Source organism: Aedes aegypti, chromosome 3, assembly GCF_002204515.2.
Source record: "Aedes aegypti strain LVP_AGWG chromosome 3, AaegL5.0 Primary Assembly, whole genome shotgun sequence".
Lineage (NCBI taxonomy): Eukaryota > Metazoa > Arthropoda > Insecta > Diptera > Culicidae > Aedes > Aedes aegypti.
In genome coordinates this window covers 295,255,708-295,276,360 of record NC_035109.1, presented here as the reverse complement: position 1 = coordinate 295,276,360, position 20,653 = coordinate 295,255,708, and the positions used below count along the sequence as shown (strand labels likewise).

Genomic DNA, 20,653 nt, shown 5'->3' with positions numbered 1-20,653 from the left:
AAATTCGTACCGGAACAATCGGCATAGACCCAGGCATCGAAAACGGACTATCGATTGGAAACTCGGATCATGGAACTGTAAGTCTCTCAATTTCTTGGGAAGTACCCGCATACTTTCCGAAGTATTGAGGGTCCGCAAGTTCGATATCGTAGCGCTGCAGGAGGTTTGCTGTAAAGGGTCGATGGTACATACGTATAGGGATGGTTATACCATCTACCAGAGCTGCGGCAACAGACATGAGCTGGGCACAGCTTTTATCGTGATGGGCGAAATGCAGAGGCGCGTGATTGGGTGGTGGCCAATCGACAACAGAATGTGCAAGTTGAGGATCAAAGGCCGTTTCTTCAATATCAGCATAATCAACGTGCACAGCCCTCACCTAGCAAGTGACGATGACGATAAGGACGCTTTCTACGCACAGCTGGAACGTGAATACGACGGCTGCCCAAGCCATGATGTCAAAATCGTTATCGGAGATCTCAATGCTCAGATTGGCCAGGAGGAGGAATTTAGACCGATTATAGGGAAGTTCAGCGCTCACCAGCTTACGAACGAAAACGGCCTTAGACTGATTGATTTTGCCGCCTCCAAAAACATGGCCATACGTAGCACCTACTTCCAGCACAGCCTCCCGTATCGGTACACCTGGAGATCACCCCAACAGACTGAATCGCAAATCGACCACGTTTTGATTGATGGAAGACACTTCTCGGACATTATCGACATCAGAACCAATCGCGGCGCAAACATCGATTCGGACCACTACCTAGTGACGGTTAAAGTGCGCCAACGACTCTCCGTTGTGAACAACATTCGGTACTGACGCCCGCCACGGTACAACCTGGAACGACTCAAGCTACCCGAAGTCGCAACTGATTACGTGCAAAGCCTTGAAGCTGCGTTGCCGGAAGAGGGAGAGCTCACCGAAGCCGCTCTTGAGGACTGCTGGAGTAGTCTCAAAGCAGCCATTAACAACGCAGCGGAAGGTGCCGTTGTGTTCGTGGAAGGAAATCGACGGAACGGTTGGTTCCACGAGGAGTGTCGGATGGTTTTGGACGAGAAAAATGCAGCGCGGGCGATGATGCCGCAGCAAGGCACCCGTCAAAACGTGGAACGATACAAACAGAAGCGAAGGCAGCAAACCCATCTATTCCGGGATAAAAAACGCCGCCTGGAAGAGTTGGAGTGCGAAGAGATGGAGCAGCTGTATCGTTCTCAAGACACGCGAAAGTTCTACAAGAAACTCAATGCATCCCGCAAAGGCTTTGTGCCGCGAGCCGAAATGTGCCGGGATAAGGATGGAGGTATCTTGACGGACGAACGTGAGGCGATTGAAAGGTGGAAGCAGCACTACGATGAACACCTAAACGGCGCAGAGGAGGAAGATCAAGATAGCAGGAGGAATGGCTTCATCAGTACGGCGAATGAAGGAGACGTGCCAACTCCCACAATAGGTGACGTTAAGGATGCTATCAAACAGCTCAAGAATAACAAAGCAACTGGAAAGGATGGTATTGGAGCGGAACTTATTAAAATGGGCTCGGACAGGTTGGCCACTTGTCTGCACCGATTGATAGCCAGGATCTGAGATACAGAACAGCTACCGGAGGAGTGGAAGGAGGGAATAATAAACCCAATATTCAAAAAGGGTGACAAGTTAGAATGTGAGAACTATCGAGCGATCACCATTCTTAACGCAGCCTATAAAGTGCTTTCCCAGATCATCTTCCGCCGTCTATCGCCACTGGCAAGCAGATTTGTGGGAAGTTATCAAGCCGGTTTTGTAGACGGGCGATCGACGACGGACCAAATCTTTATGTTGCGGCAGATCCTCCAAAAGTGTCGCGAATATCAAGTCCCTACGCACCACCTATGATACCATCGACCGCGAAGAGCTATGGAAGATTATGGACAAGAATGGTTTTCCCGGGAAACTGACTAGACTGATCAAAGCAACGATGGATAGTGTACAGTGCTGTGTGAAGATATCGGGTGCATTATCGGACCCGTTTGAAACACGCAAAGGACTTCGACAAGGCGATGGTCTTTCCTGCCTCCTGATTAATATTGCGCTAGAAGATGTTATGAAACGGGCGGGGTTCAACATGCGGGGCACGATCTTCGATAAATCCAGCCAGTTCATCTGCTTTGCTGACGACGTGGATATTGTCGGAAGAACGTTCCAGGTGGTTTCTGAACAGTATACCAGGCTGAAACGTGAAGCAGATCGGGTTGGATTGAAGGTAAATACGTCGAAGACGAAATATCTGCTGGCTGGAGGAACCAAGCGCGATAGAGCTCGCATTGGCAGATGCGTGATGATCGACGGGGATGAGCTCGAGGTGGTGGACGAATTTGTCTACCTCGGATCATTGATAACGTCGGATAACAACTGCAGCAGAAACATTCGAAGACGTATCATTGCCGGAAGTCGTGCTTACTACGGACTCCACAAAACCTTGCGGTCTGGTAAACTTCACTTCCGTACTAAGTGTACCATGTACAAGACGCTGATAAGACCGGTAGTCCTCTACGGGCATGAGACGTGGACAATGCTCGAAGAGGACCTGCAAGCGCTAGGAGTTTTTGAACGACGTGTGCTTAGGACGATTTTCGGCGGAGTATGTGAGAACGGCGTAAGGAGGAGAAGGATGAACCACGAGCTTGCGCAACTCTACGGTGAACCCAGTATCCAGAAGGTCGCCAAAGCTGGAAGGGTACGATGGGCGGAACACGTTGTGAGAATGCCGGACAACAAACTGGCAAAAATGGTGTTCACCTCAAATCCGGCCGGTACAATACAAAGGGGAGCGCAACGAGCTAGGTGGTTTGACCAAGTGGAGCAGGATCTTGGAAGTGTGGGGCGATCGAGAAACTGGAGGTTAGTAGCCATGGACCGAGTTAGTTGGCGTAACATTGTGGCGCAGGTCATGTCTTGATGGATGTAGAGCCAGCAAAAGCAAGTAAGTAGAAATATACTTTTTTAATTACAAAAACGTTTGATTTATGTTGAATTCAATGTCGAAACGTGAACATCAATCGAAATCTTTTCAAGAATATTATTTGATACCAATTCATACAGACTTTTAACGGTGTTTTTCGTGCATGTTTGAATTAAAAACACTTTTGTAGGTATTTTTTTTCTATAAATGTTGTTAATTTTTGAAAACAATCTAATCCAAATTCTCTGTTAACATTCTTCAATCAAGTTCCAATTGCAATTAAATCGATAACTGAAATACGATGATTACGAACAAGTACTTGTTTCGAAAATATAAAATAAAAATCTTTAAAACAGAATGCACAAATATTTAGATTTTCTTTCAAAAACTTTCAAAGCTACACCGTTCTACGGTACATTCGAATTGTGACTCTAAAAATCAATCATTCACGATGGAGACTTATGTTATTAGTTGGTACAACCCCACAAAACTGTCAGCACGAAGCTAATAGTTTGTCACGAGCAAATACTGAGAAATATTCAACACGAGGCAGCGCTCTATGCCATAAAAACCATGCTGACCGTAACCTACATTGATCTACGTTAGATTGTGTCAAGGTCAGGCAAAGGTCGATGCCCTTCAACTATCATAGGAGAACACCTCTTAAATATGAATTTTCGCTGGAAAGATATGTGGCTTAGCTCTTCAGAGGATCTTCAACTGATTAGTTTGACAATGGCTCAGTATGAACAAGAATTTTACTAGAATTAATTTCCATGATACATTGGTTGCAATCAATACAATGCAGTCACCATTCTGTTTATATTTCTCCCTTTCTCAACAGATGCACATTATGGTGAGGCGGCCATTAGTTTGCCATAATCGCCTGAATGTCGACAATAACATAAAAACTGCGCAGGTCCACAGTCGACAACCGCTGTGATAACAATTGTGAGTCAGAGTGAATCTGGAATGTCCAGTCATGCCGTCCTTATCCTTAGGATGGGGAAAATCCACGACCATCGAACCAGACCATCGAGTATCGATTGAACATTTTCATTTCTACCGTCATCAGTGTTGCATCGCGATCGTACATTCTCTGCCTCTCATAAGCAAAAATTACATCAGACCAAAACCAAAAGCAGGAGATTTTTCCTCCGAACGCTTTCCGGAAAGGGATCTTTTCCCTAGGCCGATTAGAAAGTAAGCTTTTGCGTACGAACGCGTTCCGGTGAATGAATTGAAAAATCGTGTCAAAGTTAGTTAGTTAAATTGTGTAAAAATAAACGTGAAGGAAAATCGAAACCTTTATCTGTGCGAGAAAATCGATAACTAGGCAAAACGGGTGGCCAAACGACGGTCGTGTCGGGACTCGGAACGGAAGTTGCAATAAGACACACATTTTTCTATTATATAGGACTCCGCATCTAGACCAAATTTTACTAGTTGTTACTGTAGTTTTGGAGAACAAATATTGTCCTACGAAGCAGTTCAGTTAATTCGTTTAAAGGGCCCAGACGCGCTAAACCAAGTGTGAGCGAACAAAGATGGTCCTGTAGGAGGACACGACTGAACAACAACGAGGAAAATTGATTTTTTCTCATTGGTGAAAATCCAACAAAACGCGAAAAGGATTCAAAAATAGGTTAAAATTTAACACTAGCATTGAAGCCCATCAGTATTTTTCCTAAAATAGTAGTTCAGTTAAATATAAACCAAAAGTATTAATTGGAAACTAAGAATACCAAGGTGCTAAAGCAGTTACACAAATTTAGGCGTTTACAATAGTTCACAGCCTACGGGAAACGGTTATCGTCGTCGTCGGGTGCAAGAGGCTGCAAAATTTTAGCATCTCCCGTGACATCGCCCTCACACAAAAATCCAATGAAACCAAGTTTCAAAAACGGAAAATTTGCTACATCAATCTATGAAAAATGTCTTTGCCAAAAGAGTGGAATCTCCAGGTGAGTTTGAACTGTATTGTTTTTTTTTTCAATCGCCTAAATGTATACTAAATGTACCTACATGAAGTGCACTGACTGGGAGCAGCCATCAGGTAATTACGAAATAGGTCGTGAAAATTTCGTTTTTCCTTTATGGGGGCTTTTGTTCGGGTTTTCCCGACGGCGTATAGGACAATATGCGCGTTGGTGTTCGTCTGTCTGTCTCAGTTGGTCGACTTCACACACAGCCAGTCTGGTTGTGATAGGTCCCATTGCCGACGAAGGATCCGTCTGCAGAAACAGAGTGGCGCAAGCCAGGCATTGCCCATTACCATTGCGGTTGACACAATTTCCTTAGTAAAATGTGGTAATGCAATTTTTTCGTATGCGGTTGCTATGCAGACATTTGGTCTACGAAATGCATTGCTTCAACTGATTAGGCATTATGTACTCATACATTTATGGAAAATTTAAACTGGATATGTGCACTTCTCCAAAAAACATTAGTATTATTCATAATTTTGAAAATTTTAAAGCCACACGCCTCGTGCATTGAATTGAAGAGGAAGAAACTTTTTACACAAAAGCAATGGATTGATGTCGGGGGTGAACCTGCCTACGGCAGAAAATCCCTAAATAAGAAAAAGGAAAACAATAAAAAAGCAATGAATTGAGAAAAAACCTCATGTCAGCTTAAACTTGGACCAGTGAGCATTTGAGAAAAATTGCAATTTGTTCATCATGCAATAGTAAGATTATTGTTAATGTTCATCTCTTATGATTGCAGCAAGCGAATGAATATTTGAAAATCTGAAATAATGCATTGTTGGTGAACAGAGTACTTCTACAATTTCTATACACGTTTGAAATGGCTATGATTCATCGTGATTCATCACTAAATTAGAACATAGGTTCGATACACACTGGTGCACTGTCCATATTATGCGTTTGTAGATGAGCAATTCTTGCCAAAACTAGGCTGCCATCGGTACAATCCGTTAGAATTTCAATTTCATGTTACTGATCGGTAGTAGGAAAAGTGTACCAGTTATGGTCATAGTGGTTCGCTATATGTGAAATTTTGATTACTTTCAAATTTTAAATCTTTTTGAATGTTTTAACATCAAGATCTATCTTAAATCTAACTACTACAACACAAACATTTTTAAAATTTTGAGACATGAAAGTAATCACGTATGGCAAAATAGGGAACCATTATGTCCATAACTGGTACACCTACCCTATATGGCAAAACTAAAGGTGGTCGTTTCAGTTGGTGGACATATCGTACGTCAGCTAGCCAAACAGTTTGCGAAAATGTCAGTTTTTTATAAATCTTAGGTACCGTAAAACGGGGTAAATTCGATAATGCGGGTAACTTTGATAGTGCGAGACCCACAACATATTAAACGAATAAACGAAGTTTCTGTTAATCAGTTAAGCAAAACGAATGCAAAGTTAAAGAGTATTAGTATGACACTTTATGTCAAAGCTATTTTCGTTGGAATCAAGTGCATTTGAGGATTTATATGCAAATATTAAAAATTTATAACAGTTTAGCATTTTTGCAACGCTTACAAACAATCTGTTTTACTATCACTATTTGATGAAGTCATAATGAGTTCGTCACTTATCCTTGACAGCCTAGTTATAGTAGAACATGAATTCGGTCTCAAATCTTTTAGCGAAAACCATTTTTACAAACTGGAACCATTTTTGTAATCTAAGTCAGAAATTTCCAAATAGCGTTAAATGCCTAGTGGTAAGCAACGACCTATAAATGTTCCATAATTCATTCAATTTTGTTCGATTTATACTCCATTATCAAAGTTACCCCAAAACAGAAAACCGACTTTCGATTATAGGATAAATAATCCATTCAGAATACATCTTTTGGCAATCTTTCAAGTGCAATTGATTGATAATGTATATGGCTAGTGCAATCAATGTGAACATCTCTTTTGGACACGGTTTTTTTTTAAATCGAGTGAAGAATAGAAATATAAAAAATACTCGCATCTAGATTGCTGAGTTATTGCCACACACACAAAAAGTAAGGATCGAGCACACTCACAGCAACTGAGTTAGTAGACGATATATATGCTGCTATAGATTCTCGAAATACCAGCATAAATATTGCTGTGTGCGTTTGAAACGCAAATATCAAATGCGGGAACACCAAACGCGGTAAGATTTTTAACAAGGAAGGCGAAGTCAAAGATTGGTTTTCTTTGCTAGGTTGGCGGTGATGTGGATCATCGTTGCTAAGTATCCTTTGGTTACTTCATGTTGCCGCTTTTGAAGCTCTGTTAGACTGGATTTGCACGTCGAACGCAAACAGCAATATATACAATAAATACAGGTGAAAGTCTACATAATGTTCTGACAGCAATGACAACAGGAATGTTTCCAGTAATTAAAAAAAAGGCTTTCTGCGTACCGTAATCCGGGGAAACATTAATCAGCGGGGTAACATTGATCGGAATGACTCATCTAGTTAAAAGATCAAATAAAGATTTATTGATGAAGCATGTTCGAATCATGAATGGTGCCTCAATTTCTTACATTCATAAGCTAATGAAAACTAAGGTTTTTACCAAAATTGCGTATACTTCATGCATAAATTCGTCAACTTTTTGAAACAATGATTTCTATCATTTTCACTGACACTACCGAAAATTCATGTCTCACATGACTTCTGCAGATGATGTGATCAAGAAAAATGCGATTGTTACTAAATATGACATTGCCGAAAACGATTCCGTTGTCAAATCTTTTATAAGTATATTCAATTAAGCAACATTAACTAATTACAATTAAGAATGTAGAATTTCCTTAGGAAATTGCCTACTTTTAGGCGTATTCCGCGGTTCAAGGTGTTTTTAATTTTGAAATAACTCAAAAAGTAAATGAGTTGTAAGAGGTTGGTCTTCATATCGTCCCATTGATGCTACAACTAGATAACTCGAAATTTGAAATTTTTGACTTCAATATACCAAAACATTTTTCTTAATTAGATCTGTAAAATACCTACAGCTCATAAGCGTGTGATTCAAAATACACAAGTTAAAGTTTATTTTTGAACCATATCCTCTGTGATTAACCGTCACCTTGTAAAACGGTCATATTTTCAAAGTTGCACATCCCAAAATTTTGATTTTCTAGTTATCTAGTTGTAGCATTAAGGGGACGATATTCGGCTTCAGGGGCCATGATTTTAGTAAGTAACGACATTTCCAATATTACCGAACGTTGATCAATGTTACCCCATATCAGCTGAATCAAAAAATGACTTAAACATTTATTTAAACATGTTTAAATCTTTCGAAAAGCAAAATGAAGTATATAGTTAGGAGCGGTGGCTGCCAGTACTTGTTTAAAAAAATATAAAACTTGTAACATTTGTATTGTAAAATGAAAAATTTAAGAAAAACTAAAAAAAATGATCAATGTTACCCCGGATTACGGTACCCTAAAACGGGGTATCTTTGGTAAATGCGGGTAACTTTGATAGTGCGTTACCCACCACATACTAAACGAAATATCATGTGTTAATTGGTTAAGCAAAACAAATGCAAAACTAAAGAATATTAGCATGACACTTCATGTAAGAGCTTTTTATTTTTATTTAAACGTGATTGAAGCTCAGTTTTCCTTTCAAATTTTGAACGATGTCATGGTAGAGTGTTTTGGCGATCTTAAATGAATTATTGCAATTATAAAAAAATATGATTTTTCATTATGAACCTTAAATTTGTTCTCGTGAGCTAGATTTATGTGCTGATTAATTTTAACGGTTATTAATTTCAAAGAAGAGTGCTGCCAAATTTTCCAGTATTACCAAAATTTGACATTGGATTATTTTGAATCATTCATGAAATGAAATAAATTGATAACGTAGTGAAACACCTTACTGAAATATGAGCTCATAATTCAATAGAAAGTTTTAATAATTATCCTTGGTATGTTCTTACTTTAAATCAGTAGAACAGTGAACGGGCAGATATAAGTTTTATATCCTGTAAATAAATAATAAAATAATATGTTATCAGTCCACAGTTCGGGAAGTCTCTCTTCTGCGCTTACGGCCGCCAGTATTTATAGCTCAGAAATCCCGTAGGTACGAACAAGTAAAAGGAACCAGAGTCATAAGGAATACAGCTTGAGATAGGTAGACATGACAATAAGAATAGTTTCCAAACTCTTCGCGGGCCGCACAAGGGTAGCTCTGATCCAGGTTATGCATCGACCCTCCTGGTTTGTTCGTATTTTGATTGCATAGGACTCACAAACAGCAATTACTGCACCTAAGATATAAAAACATAAATCACGTAGTTCAGGACTGCTCTGAATACATGAAGTGTTGAATAAACTTGGCTTTATGATGGTACTCATAGTTTTTTTTATTAGAAATCTGAAATATTTTTTAATACCATTGTACTAAAGATCTAGATATGCATGGGTAATTTTAGCGCACACTATGTACAATCTTATGTAAAGTCGTTGACTTAAGTAAATCACAAACGTGCTCGCTTAGTGTTGCAACTGAGTGTGTATGCAGTTCGCTAATTTCTTTTTGTATTGTTGAAATTGATTAGGTCCACCGTTTGTAATTTAGCAGTTCCAGTAAATTCAACAGAATGTTGATGAATGGCTAAATGTCAAATATTTTTTTTATCACTGATATCTATTAAAGTTTCTGTTGAGTATTTTACCTGGACAAAAACATTGAATATATTTATTCTCAAAATCATCATAGATATTTAACTAAGTTACAATATCGATATTGAAAAATAATTTCGAAATTTATTCGGCTCCGTAATGCCATATGCCTTCCTTAGCCGAGTGGTTAGAGTCCGCGGCTACAAAGCAAAGCCATGCTGAAGGTGTCTACGTTCGATTCCCAGTCAGTCCAGGATCTTATCGTAAAGCAAATTTTCTTGACTTCCCTGGGCATAGAGTATCATCGTACCTACCACACGATATAAGAATTTTTACGAAGAAAGCTCTCAGTTAAAAACTGTGGAATGGGTCATAGGAACACTAAGCGCTGAGAAGCATGCTCCGTCTCAGTGGGACATAATACCAAGAAGAAGAAGAATGCCATATGCAACCTCAGCCCTCAGTTAAACGTAAAAAAAATGATCGATCTTCGATTTCTTCAAATCTGGTTAGTGTTGTTGTAGATTCATGAAAGTCATACTCATACTTAGTCTGATAAGTCGTCTTCATAGGGGTCATCCAAAAATGACACCCATCATTTGGAGGACGGGGGAGTCTATGAAAGCGTGACTGTGCATGTATTAGGTATTGGAAAATGCGTGACAGAGGGGGATCTAGGGGGAGTAAAACATAGGACGTAATATTTGAATACTTCCCTAGAAATTTTTAATAAAAATAATAAAACTTGAATACAGTGCCATCCCGATTTGACAACATCCGCTTTTGACATCATTTTCTTCCCGATTTTGACAAAAAAAATAATTCAATTGATAATTAGGTACTGAAACCTAAAATTTTGAGTTAAAACAAAGTGAAAATAATTGAAAATAAAGCTGATGGTAATCAGCTAAGAAATATAATGTGGAACAAATATACATATGAGTAGAACTCGCATACTTCAATGTTATTGTTCAACTATAGGAGAAGTCTTATGAGGCAGGCAAATTATATAAATTGTTGCTACATTGTTTAATAGGCATCATAAATTGCTGGAATAGGATGGTAATCGACAGTAAAAGCAAATATAATTAAAGCATTAAATGTTAAGATGATCAGCTTTACTGTGTTAATTACAAATGTTTTGTTGTTGTTGTTATTTTTAACATATCAATCGGATTGTGTGTGGTGGTCTGAAGAGCCTGAAAATGTTTTCAAATTATCCCTTGATAATTTATTAGTTAATCCGTATATGATTTTATTGAATAAGTGGTGAGTGATTTCTTTTGGATAAGTAACAGTTCTTGAGGAAAACATAAAGAAACTTTGTTCATAATTCTAGATGACAATTTGGGCAAAATGTTAATAATTGGTTTTGACGTAGTCATTGAAAAACGCTTATAGAGAAATTCAAAGAGCGAGTGAGCCCATGTTAAAAATTCATTGTTGAAATTTGTGTGGTTTCCTCCTTTCTGTAACATTTATCCAACACAGATATTTGGTAATTATATCTAGCAATCTAGACCAGATAGACGCTTTTACTGCAGTTAGAACTTTTTCTGACCACATCCTTGGTCAGTTGGAGAATACTATTGGACTATTGGAGAATATTTGGATGCCTACTTTAGACATTGGCAGGTGCCTACAATTGAAAATTTTATCAAAAATGTTTACTATAATCAAAAATTAGTCAACTTTGGACACATTATTATGCAATAAGAAGAAAGTATTGATGATCACTACAATTCTTTGTAACTTATTCCGCAAAGCTACATTTTTTTCTGCTATCCGTTTTTATTCAACGGATATTACAGAAAATTCCGCAGAAATAAAATTGTATCCCTACTTGTACCGATTGTATTTTTACCGGAAGCATCAATTGGTGAAATCCTTGAGAAAATTCATATGGGCCAAAGCGGTTTTGTAAACAATTTCTTGAAGAATTCGTAAAGAAAATCTATAACGTTACAAAAAAACGATCATTTCATTGAATGAAATTTGAAATTTCAGCAGCAAAATTTTTAATAATTTTCAATTTGTATATTACTTCTCATATTGCTTCAACAACTCCGCCACACATATCTTCTTTAACATGTTTTTTTTCGGGAAATTCCTTCCAATCCTCTAATCATTCATTCTGCAACTCTCAGCAAAATATTTCCCGAATCTCAGCAAACGAACTTAATACTTGATGAGATCTCGTCATTGACTTTATTACTGGGTACATGGCCTTGCCAGTCTCGATAAAAAGTATTAAAAAATTGTTATGATCCAGAAAAGGCATGAAGTTTTTAATGGGCCTCACGATAAATATTTGATGGAAATCTTTCATCTTCTCTTTTTCTATTCATTCCTGACATTACATTTGAACTGTGATAACATTGATTTTAGCATAATAATTAATAAGAACTTCCACTTTTTTCAATTTAGACCTTGTTCACAATGAAGACGTGTAATAACCAGTGAATCAAATTATCATCAAAATAGACAAAAAACAAACAACAAAGCAAGCTCGCTCACAACCGTTTGTTGCAACCGTTGCGGATAAGGACACAATTAAAATTGTTATGACAATCACAGAGTGTAATATTGTTGCAACCTTTTCAACTCGCGTTTAATCAGTTATTTTAAACACAAAACCAAATTTATTTTACGGATGCTGTTTGATAATATGTCAATGTTTACCAAAAAGGAGAAAGTTATAGAAAATTGCAATTCGAAGCCCAGCAAATCGCTGCGCACGTGGTGATCGATCTTTGTCATATTCTGTTCAAGTGATGATAAACTCATGTAGCGGAATAATATTGTTGCAACAAGAATAGGAGGTGACAATGTCTTTGTTGCTGCGTGTTGGGTGACAATTGATTCACTGGTAATAACCAAAATTGCACTCCATGTTCAAGAAATCAAAAAAATAAACCCACTCGAGAGGAACCACAACTGAACCTGTATGCGAAATAAGCTTCTTTCAATATTGTCTGGTTTTAAAGCTGCACATTTGGACTGTAGAACAGTCGCAAATGGTCACTGAAAGAAATAGCACGCTTGTACTGTGTACAACTAGTGTGCTTTTCAAATGGTGCATTTAATCAGTAAGTACATGGTATCTCTGCTCTTGAGTCAAAAGCTGAACTGAAAAAGGCTCACACACATTCGTAAAAATTGGCATGCATTTTCTGATACTTTTACATAAGCATTTCAAAATTCCCGAATTTAGCAACATAAAAATCGCACCATGTTGCCAAAATCGGTAAAGCACTGTTTATAAATTTTTCATCGGTAGAATATTTTGAGGCAAGGATTTTCTGAAAATTTAGACCGTAAACTAAAACCCGCCGGGAATGTATTACTTCGTCTGATATTCGTGATTCATGAATGACACAGAGCCATGTTCTGCACTTTCCGAACTCCCATAACTAAATTTTATATTGAAAATTGTTCATAAACGAGTAAATCACTTAAAATTCCACAAATTCTAGCGGGATTCAAAAATTGTGACTGGCGTGTTTATTTCCCACATATGTATTAAGAATCTCACGCAAATCTCTGATATTTCGCCTTTTTTATAATAACCATATTTATTGAATCTGTAAATGTACTATGGAACTCACTTTTCTACAAATATCTATGTATTAATTTTTAAAATGTCGTTCCTAGATAGCCGTTTAGAGGTATGCGTCTTACGAAATTAACTAAAACTACATCCTCATTGACTACAACAATAATTCATTGATTTATTTGGTTTTTATCATAATCAAGAGAGTTTTTATTGCGATGAAAAGCATTGAAATGGTTAAACATATGGTGTAACTTATCAGCAAAAATATTTTTGTGATGTTTTGTGATAAATTTCATTATATTTTTTTTCTCCTCAAATCAACTGAATATGGTGGGTGATTCAACTGTGTGGGGTGAATGTAACAATATTTTGAAAATAAATTGGAACGGCTAAATGAATGTGTATCTGAACACACAGATTTCGAGAAGAATCTATTTTCGGTAAATGGAAATTCTTAGCACACCGAAAATACAAATCTTCATATTGTTAATCTCTCTCTTGATAATATCAACATATATTTCATATTGCCCATTTACCTTGCGAATTCTGATTAATTTTTCGAATTCTGAACAAACACCATTGCTAACAGTTTCTATCTCATTTATTCTGCACTTGTTCCATAAATCAGCCTAGCTCTAATTGATATTTATAATATCCCAGTAAAACTGTTTGTTCAACGGGTCCTCCTTCTTTCGCCACGTGAACACCTTGTCTTTGGAGGGGTGATCCGACGCATACAGATACTCGCCATACTGCACACTTTCGATCAGGTAGTGCCCTTCCGGTGCGTGTTTTATGTCCCACAGACACTGCAAGCCAAGGGATGGTCCCGGAATCCAGGTCAGAACGGTACGACGGTCCTTGTCGTGGGCCAGATCATCCGGCGCAGCGACCAGCGGTTCGTTGTATTGGTGGTGTATGATCCCGTAGTATTCTCCATCACGGGATGGCACCAGACGCCACTCCTTCAAGTGTGTGTAATCCGAAGTGTCCTGTAGGTTGTTAGGCTTTCCGGTGACCACTCTTCGGTGTTCCGGATCCATCACATCCGTTGCGCAGAGATGAGTGTTGTGGTACACGCTAACGATATGTACCCGTTGGTGATCACTTCCTAGACGGATGGGATGATGGGCCATGTTTTCGGCGGAGACGTTGCACTAAAACTGATTTCAGATGTTCGCTTTCGGTGCCCTTCTGCATTCGTTAATCGCAGCACAATTGGGCTTATCTCTGCATTCTCTTGAGATTTATTTATTCTTCCGAAGAAGCAGCTGGTTGCGTCTAGATTTTTCTGCTGGACTCCAGGCTTTCTTTCCAGAGGAGATACGATTAGTTTGATAATCATATCTGCTCTAGGAACTATCTTGCTGTAAGAGAGTTGGAAAACTGTCGATGAAATGAATCACGCCAAATGTCTCGTAGAACGTCAAAGGCTCTCCAAGGTTGAGTTTTGAATAAATTGAGATTGGTACACATGTAGCTTGCAATATCACAAAACTTCACTCTATGCACATTACTTATTCTAACATATATTAATGATCTACAGCATATGGGTCGTTCCATGCCAAGTGCTCACAGCACGTGTAATCGACTATCACCGAATTGAACCAAATTTTGGTCAAATGATTATTTACTTGATATAGGTAAAATTCAAAGTGTTATGCCAATCAGACCACCACTCGGCCCATGGGACAACCCCCCGTGATAACAAATTTCACAAAAATCCATGATTTGGCTTACATTCTTCAATTCATATCTACGAAACTATTAGATTTATAGAAAAATAACCATCGGCATTTTTGAAGAAAATTCTTATACTATATATACTCGACTGATGCAAATTTCAAAGTTTCTGCTCCCCTATGCTTAAACGATGTCAATTATGATAAAAATCATTCGTGATTTGGAAGAAATTTGGTTGTGCACACGCCATTTGATATTTATATGGAAATTACTATGGAAAAGGCAAACGTTTTGTGTTCAGTCCTCTAACTGCTCGTCATAATAATCTGTAGAAAAGTGAACATACTCTTCTCATGTGAATTCTTCCCAGCTACAACTTTGCCGAAGACCACATTTTGATTGGACATAAGGATAATTTGTTATCGTTGATGACAAAGTCTAAATCATGCTGAGATGACTATTCAATTACTTTCAGAGCAACACTGCATTTTTGCTGGATTACTTTGATCTATTCTACCCGCCAGGAGCACCACTGTTGCCTGCCGAGCAGTTGGTTAAGCATGCAAAATGCAAATCCACTTTATGATTATGAGTAGCAATTTATCCTGACGTCCAATCGAAATGTGGTCTTCGGCAAAATTGTAGCTGAAAGGATTTCACATGAAGAGATTGTTCACTTTTTCATAAAATATTATGACGACGAGATAGAGGGCTGAACACAAAAGGTTGACGTTTTCCATAGAAATCTCCATATAAACTTCAAATGGCGTGTGCACAGTCAAATTTCTTCCGAATCACTTCAAACTTTGGGAGTATTCTATTTACCATAATAAAAATCGTTTGAGCATGGGGAGCCAAAATTTCAAAATTTGCATCACTCTAATATATACTTACATATCTACATACTTGTATATACTTATTTTCAATTTTTCCATCGAATGAGCATTTTTATTCAAAAAAAAAATGGTTCATCGTGTTTATTATAAATATAGAGTTCAGTGGAGGAAAAAAAAATAAAATACTACCCAACAGTAGAAGGATTAGACAACGAAGAAGGATTAAGTCGGTCTAATTCTCACGAGGACCGCATTCAAAGCGGACGTTAAAAGTAAAAAAAAAAGTAATCAGGAAGGTTTAACTAAGATTAACTGAAGTTAAGAAGTGAAGTGAGGAGCATTGAAGCAAATCAGGTATGCTTGTGCCTATAACATAAAAGGTTAGACCTTAGAAGGTATATTTGTGTCAGTACCATTGTACCTTCGTGCTGTGCGTACACGAATTCGCTCTGCTCTTGGAAGTTTTTCAAAAACTATCTAAAGCAATAAAACAGTACTTTTCAGTGCTACAAAAACAGTACATCAACATTACAGTACAGTACAAATGACGGAAAAACTGAAAGTTTGTTCAAAGTCGTCTTGAAAGGTCTCTCACGTGACTATAAGTCACCTGAAGAGATCAAAAATGGAATAAATGATTTACTTGGATTTTCCCCAGTCCAAGTAATCATTATGAAAAAGAGAACCCAATCTGGCATTGTTCGGAAAGGGCATTTATCGAGAATATTATTTAGTTCACTTTAACAAAAAATATCTAAATAATATTAATGCTTTAGAGACAGCTAGACTTATGTTCGATGTCCGTGTGACATGGGAACCTTTCCAGAAACCTGGAGGAAATTTCCAGAACCCCACTCAGTGCCGTCGGTGCTGGGGTCATGGAACAAAATATTGCCGCAAGGATGCTAAATGCATGATTTGCAGAGGAACATCTCACGCTAAAGACGTCTCTCCAGTGAAGGAAGATACCGATAAGTTCATATGCGCCAATTTCGGGGGCAATCATAAGTCAATTTTTGGTCTTGCCTTTCGCGTAGGGGAGTCGTTGAGGGTCGTGCCAGACAGATGAACGATAATGTCCGTTACGATAACGGTCGTTTCCGGAATTTCCGTGATAGAGTTTCGAACAATGCTCATTTTTCAGTTAACGATCGCTTGATTAAGAATCATTCCCATCAGGTAGACCATAATCATATCGTAGCAGGTAATTTGAACTCTTCCTTTTTTCATACTACGAGTACCCGTTCTAATTGTTTCAAATCAAATGGAAAAAAACAGGAACTTCTACTCCGCCTCTTCGTCTACCGAAAATTCTAACGGAAAATCATCAGATAATATACCCATTTCAAGTGATATGTCTGCCTCTGATTTTAATTTTCTAGCTGAACTATTGAATCTAATGATTGATGCAATGTTCAAAGTCACCACTATAACTGAAGCAGTCCAAGTAGGTGTAAAAATTGTTATTGTTATTGTTATTAGATTACGTTTTTCTAATGGATCCAATAAATAATAATTTAAATATTTTAAATTGGAATTATCATACTTTGAATGGAAAAGAGGACGAGCTGTTTAATTTTCTTACAGCTAATAACGTGCATATACCAGTTGTTACTGAAACGTATTTGAAACCTGGATCTAAACTCAAAAAAAATTCAAGCTTTTTTGTTTATTGTAATGATCGACTTGATGGTGCATGTAGGGTAGTTGCAATCATCATTCATAGGCGTATAAAACATCAACTGTTTTCGTCTATTGAAACTTTAGGTTTTTCTGTTGAAACACAGCTTGGTAAATATACTTTCATAGCTGCCTATTTGCCTTTTCAATGCTCTGGATAGCAAGTTAATTTGCTCCAAACTGACTTGCGAAATTTGACTCGCAATCAGTCAAATTTTTTGTCATTGGTGACTTTAATGCCAAACATCGGTCATGGAATAACGGCGGTAGGGGGGTCTGTAGCCTTGAGGTTACGCTTTCGCTTCATAAGCGGAAGGTCATGGGTTCGATTCCCAGCCCCTCCACAAAAAACCCGTCCAGCCACCAGAAGACGCCTCACGGAGGCACGGTCCTTGGGGAGCACATCCATCCTCCGTCAGTATCAGATGGTGACTGAGACAAACTGACCCTCTTCGCAGGCAGCTAGCCTCACTAAATAGCAGAGCTCTCTCCTACCTGCTCGGTGTGAGAGTAAAAGAGTAGGAGAGAGTGAAACAAGATGTAAATATAGATAAGTTGAAAATAGATCTGTATCGATAAAGAAGCTACAGATCAACTGAGTCCGGCACAGTAGGCGCCACGAGCACGGAGTGCCTATAAAATAAAAAAAAATCCAACGGCAGAATTTTATTTGATGAGCGCTCTTCAGGATATTTTAATACCCTGATAGCCCTACATGTTTTTCCTGATTGAGAAATTCATCTACGATTGATTTGGTCTTAACCGACTCTAGTCATCTTTGTAGCTAACTGATTACCTACTCATGCTGATTTTGATTCTGATCATGTTCCTGTTACATTTCAAATATACCATGAAGCGATTCTCAATCCTAGCAGCTCCTCTTTCAATTATGTTTTAGCCGACTGGAATACATATGAAACATATATTGACTCTTATCTTGATGTTAACATTTCTTTACAAACAAATTGTTGAAGCCAGGAGCATTGCAATTCCAAAATGTAAAGTAAAATTTGAATCCGTGATTATAGACGATGATCTTAAACTCTTGATACGTCTTTAAAACGCGAGGAGAAGGCAATTTCAACGCACTCGCGATCCTGCTATGAAAATTATATGGCAAGATTTGCAGAGAGCAATCAAAAAACGTTTTTCACCATTAAGAAACAACAATTTTAAAAATAAAATTTCTCAATTGGACCCTAGCTCTACGCCCTTTAGGAAATTATCTAAAATTTTGAAAAAAAAAATCAGAAGCCAATACCGGCATTGAAAGAGGAAAACAAATTATTATAACAATACTTACTAATTGCGAAAAAGCTCAAAAACTGGCTATGCAGTTTGAAAGCGCGCACAATTTCAATTTAGGACTAGTCCAATTGAAAATCAAGTTGGTCAGGATTTCGAAAATATTCTCCAAGAGAACGTTTTCGAAAATTCCTGGGAGACTGATTTGGAAGAAGCGAGAAATATTGTTAAAAAAAAATTAAAAATAAGAAAGCTCCTGGCGATGATGGAATTTTCTACATCCTCTTCAAGAAGCTTCCAGAAAGTAGCTTATCATTCTTAGTTGATATATTCAACAAATGTTTTCAATTAGCATATTTTCCTGACAAATGGAAAAATGCTAAGGTTGTTCCAATTTTAAAACCAGACAAAAATCCTGCAGAAGCTTCTAGTTATCGTCCAATCAGTTTGATTTCCTCCATCAGTAAACTTTTTGAGATTATCATTTTGAACAGAATGATGGTCCACATCAACGAAAATTCAATGTTTGCCAATGAACAGTTCGAATTCCGCCATGGACATTAGACCACTCATCAACTTTTACGTGTAACAAATTTGATCCGTTTCAACAAATCTGAAGGCTATTCTACTGGTCTTGCTCTTCTAGACATAGAAAAAGCATTTGACAGTGTTTGGCTTGATCGTAAAATTAAAAAACTTTCATTTTCCATCATTCATTGTTAGAATAATTCAAAGTTATCTGTCAAATCGTGCACTTTAGGTTAATTATCAGAACTCCAGGACTCAAAGACTTCCTGTGAGAGCTGGTGTTCCTCAAGGCAGCATTTTGGGACCAATATTATACAATATTTTCACATCTGACTTACCTGAGTTACCTCAGGGATGTCGAAAATCCTTGTTTGCAGATGGCACAGGCCTCTCTGCCAAAGGACGAAGTCTGCGTGTCATCTGCAGTCGATTGCAAAAATATGGATAATGCTTCCAAAACTCAACTAACAATATTCCCACATAAACCAAAAGCTCTTTATTTGAAACCTTCAAGTAGACATGTTGTCACGATGAGAGGGGTTCCAATAAATTGGTCAGATGAAGTTAAGTACCTAGGGCTCATGCTAGATAAGAACTTAACTTTCAAAAATCACATTGAGGACATTCAAGCCAAATGTAATAAATATGTAAAATGTCTCTATCCCTTTATTAATAGCTTAGCTTAGCTTAGCTTAGCTTAGACTGACTACACATATCAATGGTTGCTATTCCGTGATTGACCGAAGTCAGTGAAAATGCACAAAGAATCAACTAGAAGTTCGGCTGGGATTGGCCATAATCTTCTTCAGTGTGCATAATTCAGTGGCTCTATTTATACATGGTCAATAACGACGCCGGCCACGTCCTTGCAGTCAGGTGGGATTGGGGGAAGGAATGTTAGTGTGTAACCTTTGCTATTTGGAGACCGTGTTTGCCTCTGCATCTCCACAAAGGTTACTGGGAGGGATGTTTGTTAATGGGAAGGATCGTTGGGTCACAGGATTCACTTTGATAAGCGATTAGACCATGATAAATAATTATTTGTGAGATATAAACATGCTTATATGTAAATATAATATTTTCATTTGATATGAACAATATCTATGAAGAGAAAAAATATGCCAACACTTGAGGTGACGAACCTTTCAAAGTTTGTTGAATAAAGTGAACCTTTCGGAAGTCTACACTTGAAGTGTCGAAACATTCAAAGTTATATTTTTAATTACAAAAATTAAGGTAAAAATAAGAAGGTGTTTTGAATAAAAAAAAATTTAGACATAAATAATTTATGAATCAGAGTTTATGTCGACACTCACAGTGACGAACCATTCATATTTTTTTGAAACATCATATTCACATCTCATCGTTGAGTGATTCCAAGCAACAGCACCAAAATTTGGTAAATTTTTTAATTCATTTTTTTCTATTGAGCTGAAACTTTGCACAGTTTTTCAGTTCCATCTAAATCGTCATTTTCCGATAAATCTTCAAGTTGAGTCACGACTAACTTTTCAAAAGGGTGTATGTGAAAATGGTTCAAAAATATTCAAAAAGCTGCACAGCAAAAACGGTTCGTTC

General features: G+C 37.8%; 1 protein-coding gene across 1 annotated transcript in view; it reads left to right on the top strand.

Moving 5' to 3' along the window:
* Positions 1-3,983: 3,983 nt before the first annotated feature.
* The window catches only part of LOC5563757, a 101,204-nt gene continuing 84,534 nt past the window's right edge, over positions 3,984-20,653 (top strand). The window contains exon 1 of the mRNA XM_021853744.1: positions 3,984-4,906. Coding sequence (XP_021709436.1) covers positions 4,877-4,906 — 30 coding nt within the window. The 5' untranslated portion in view covers positions 3,984-4,876. The remainder of the gene's footprint in view (positions 4,907-20,653) is intronic.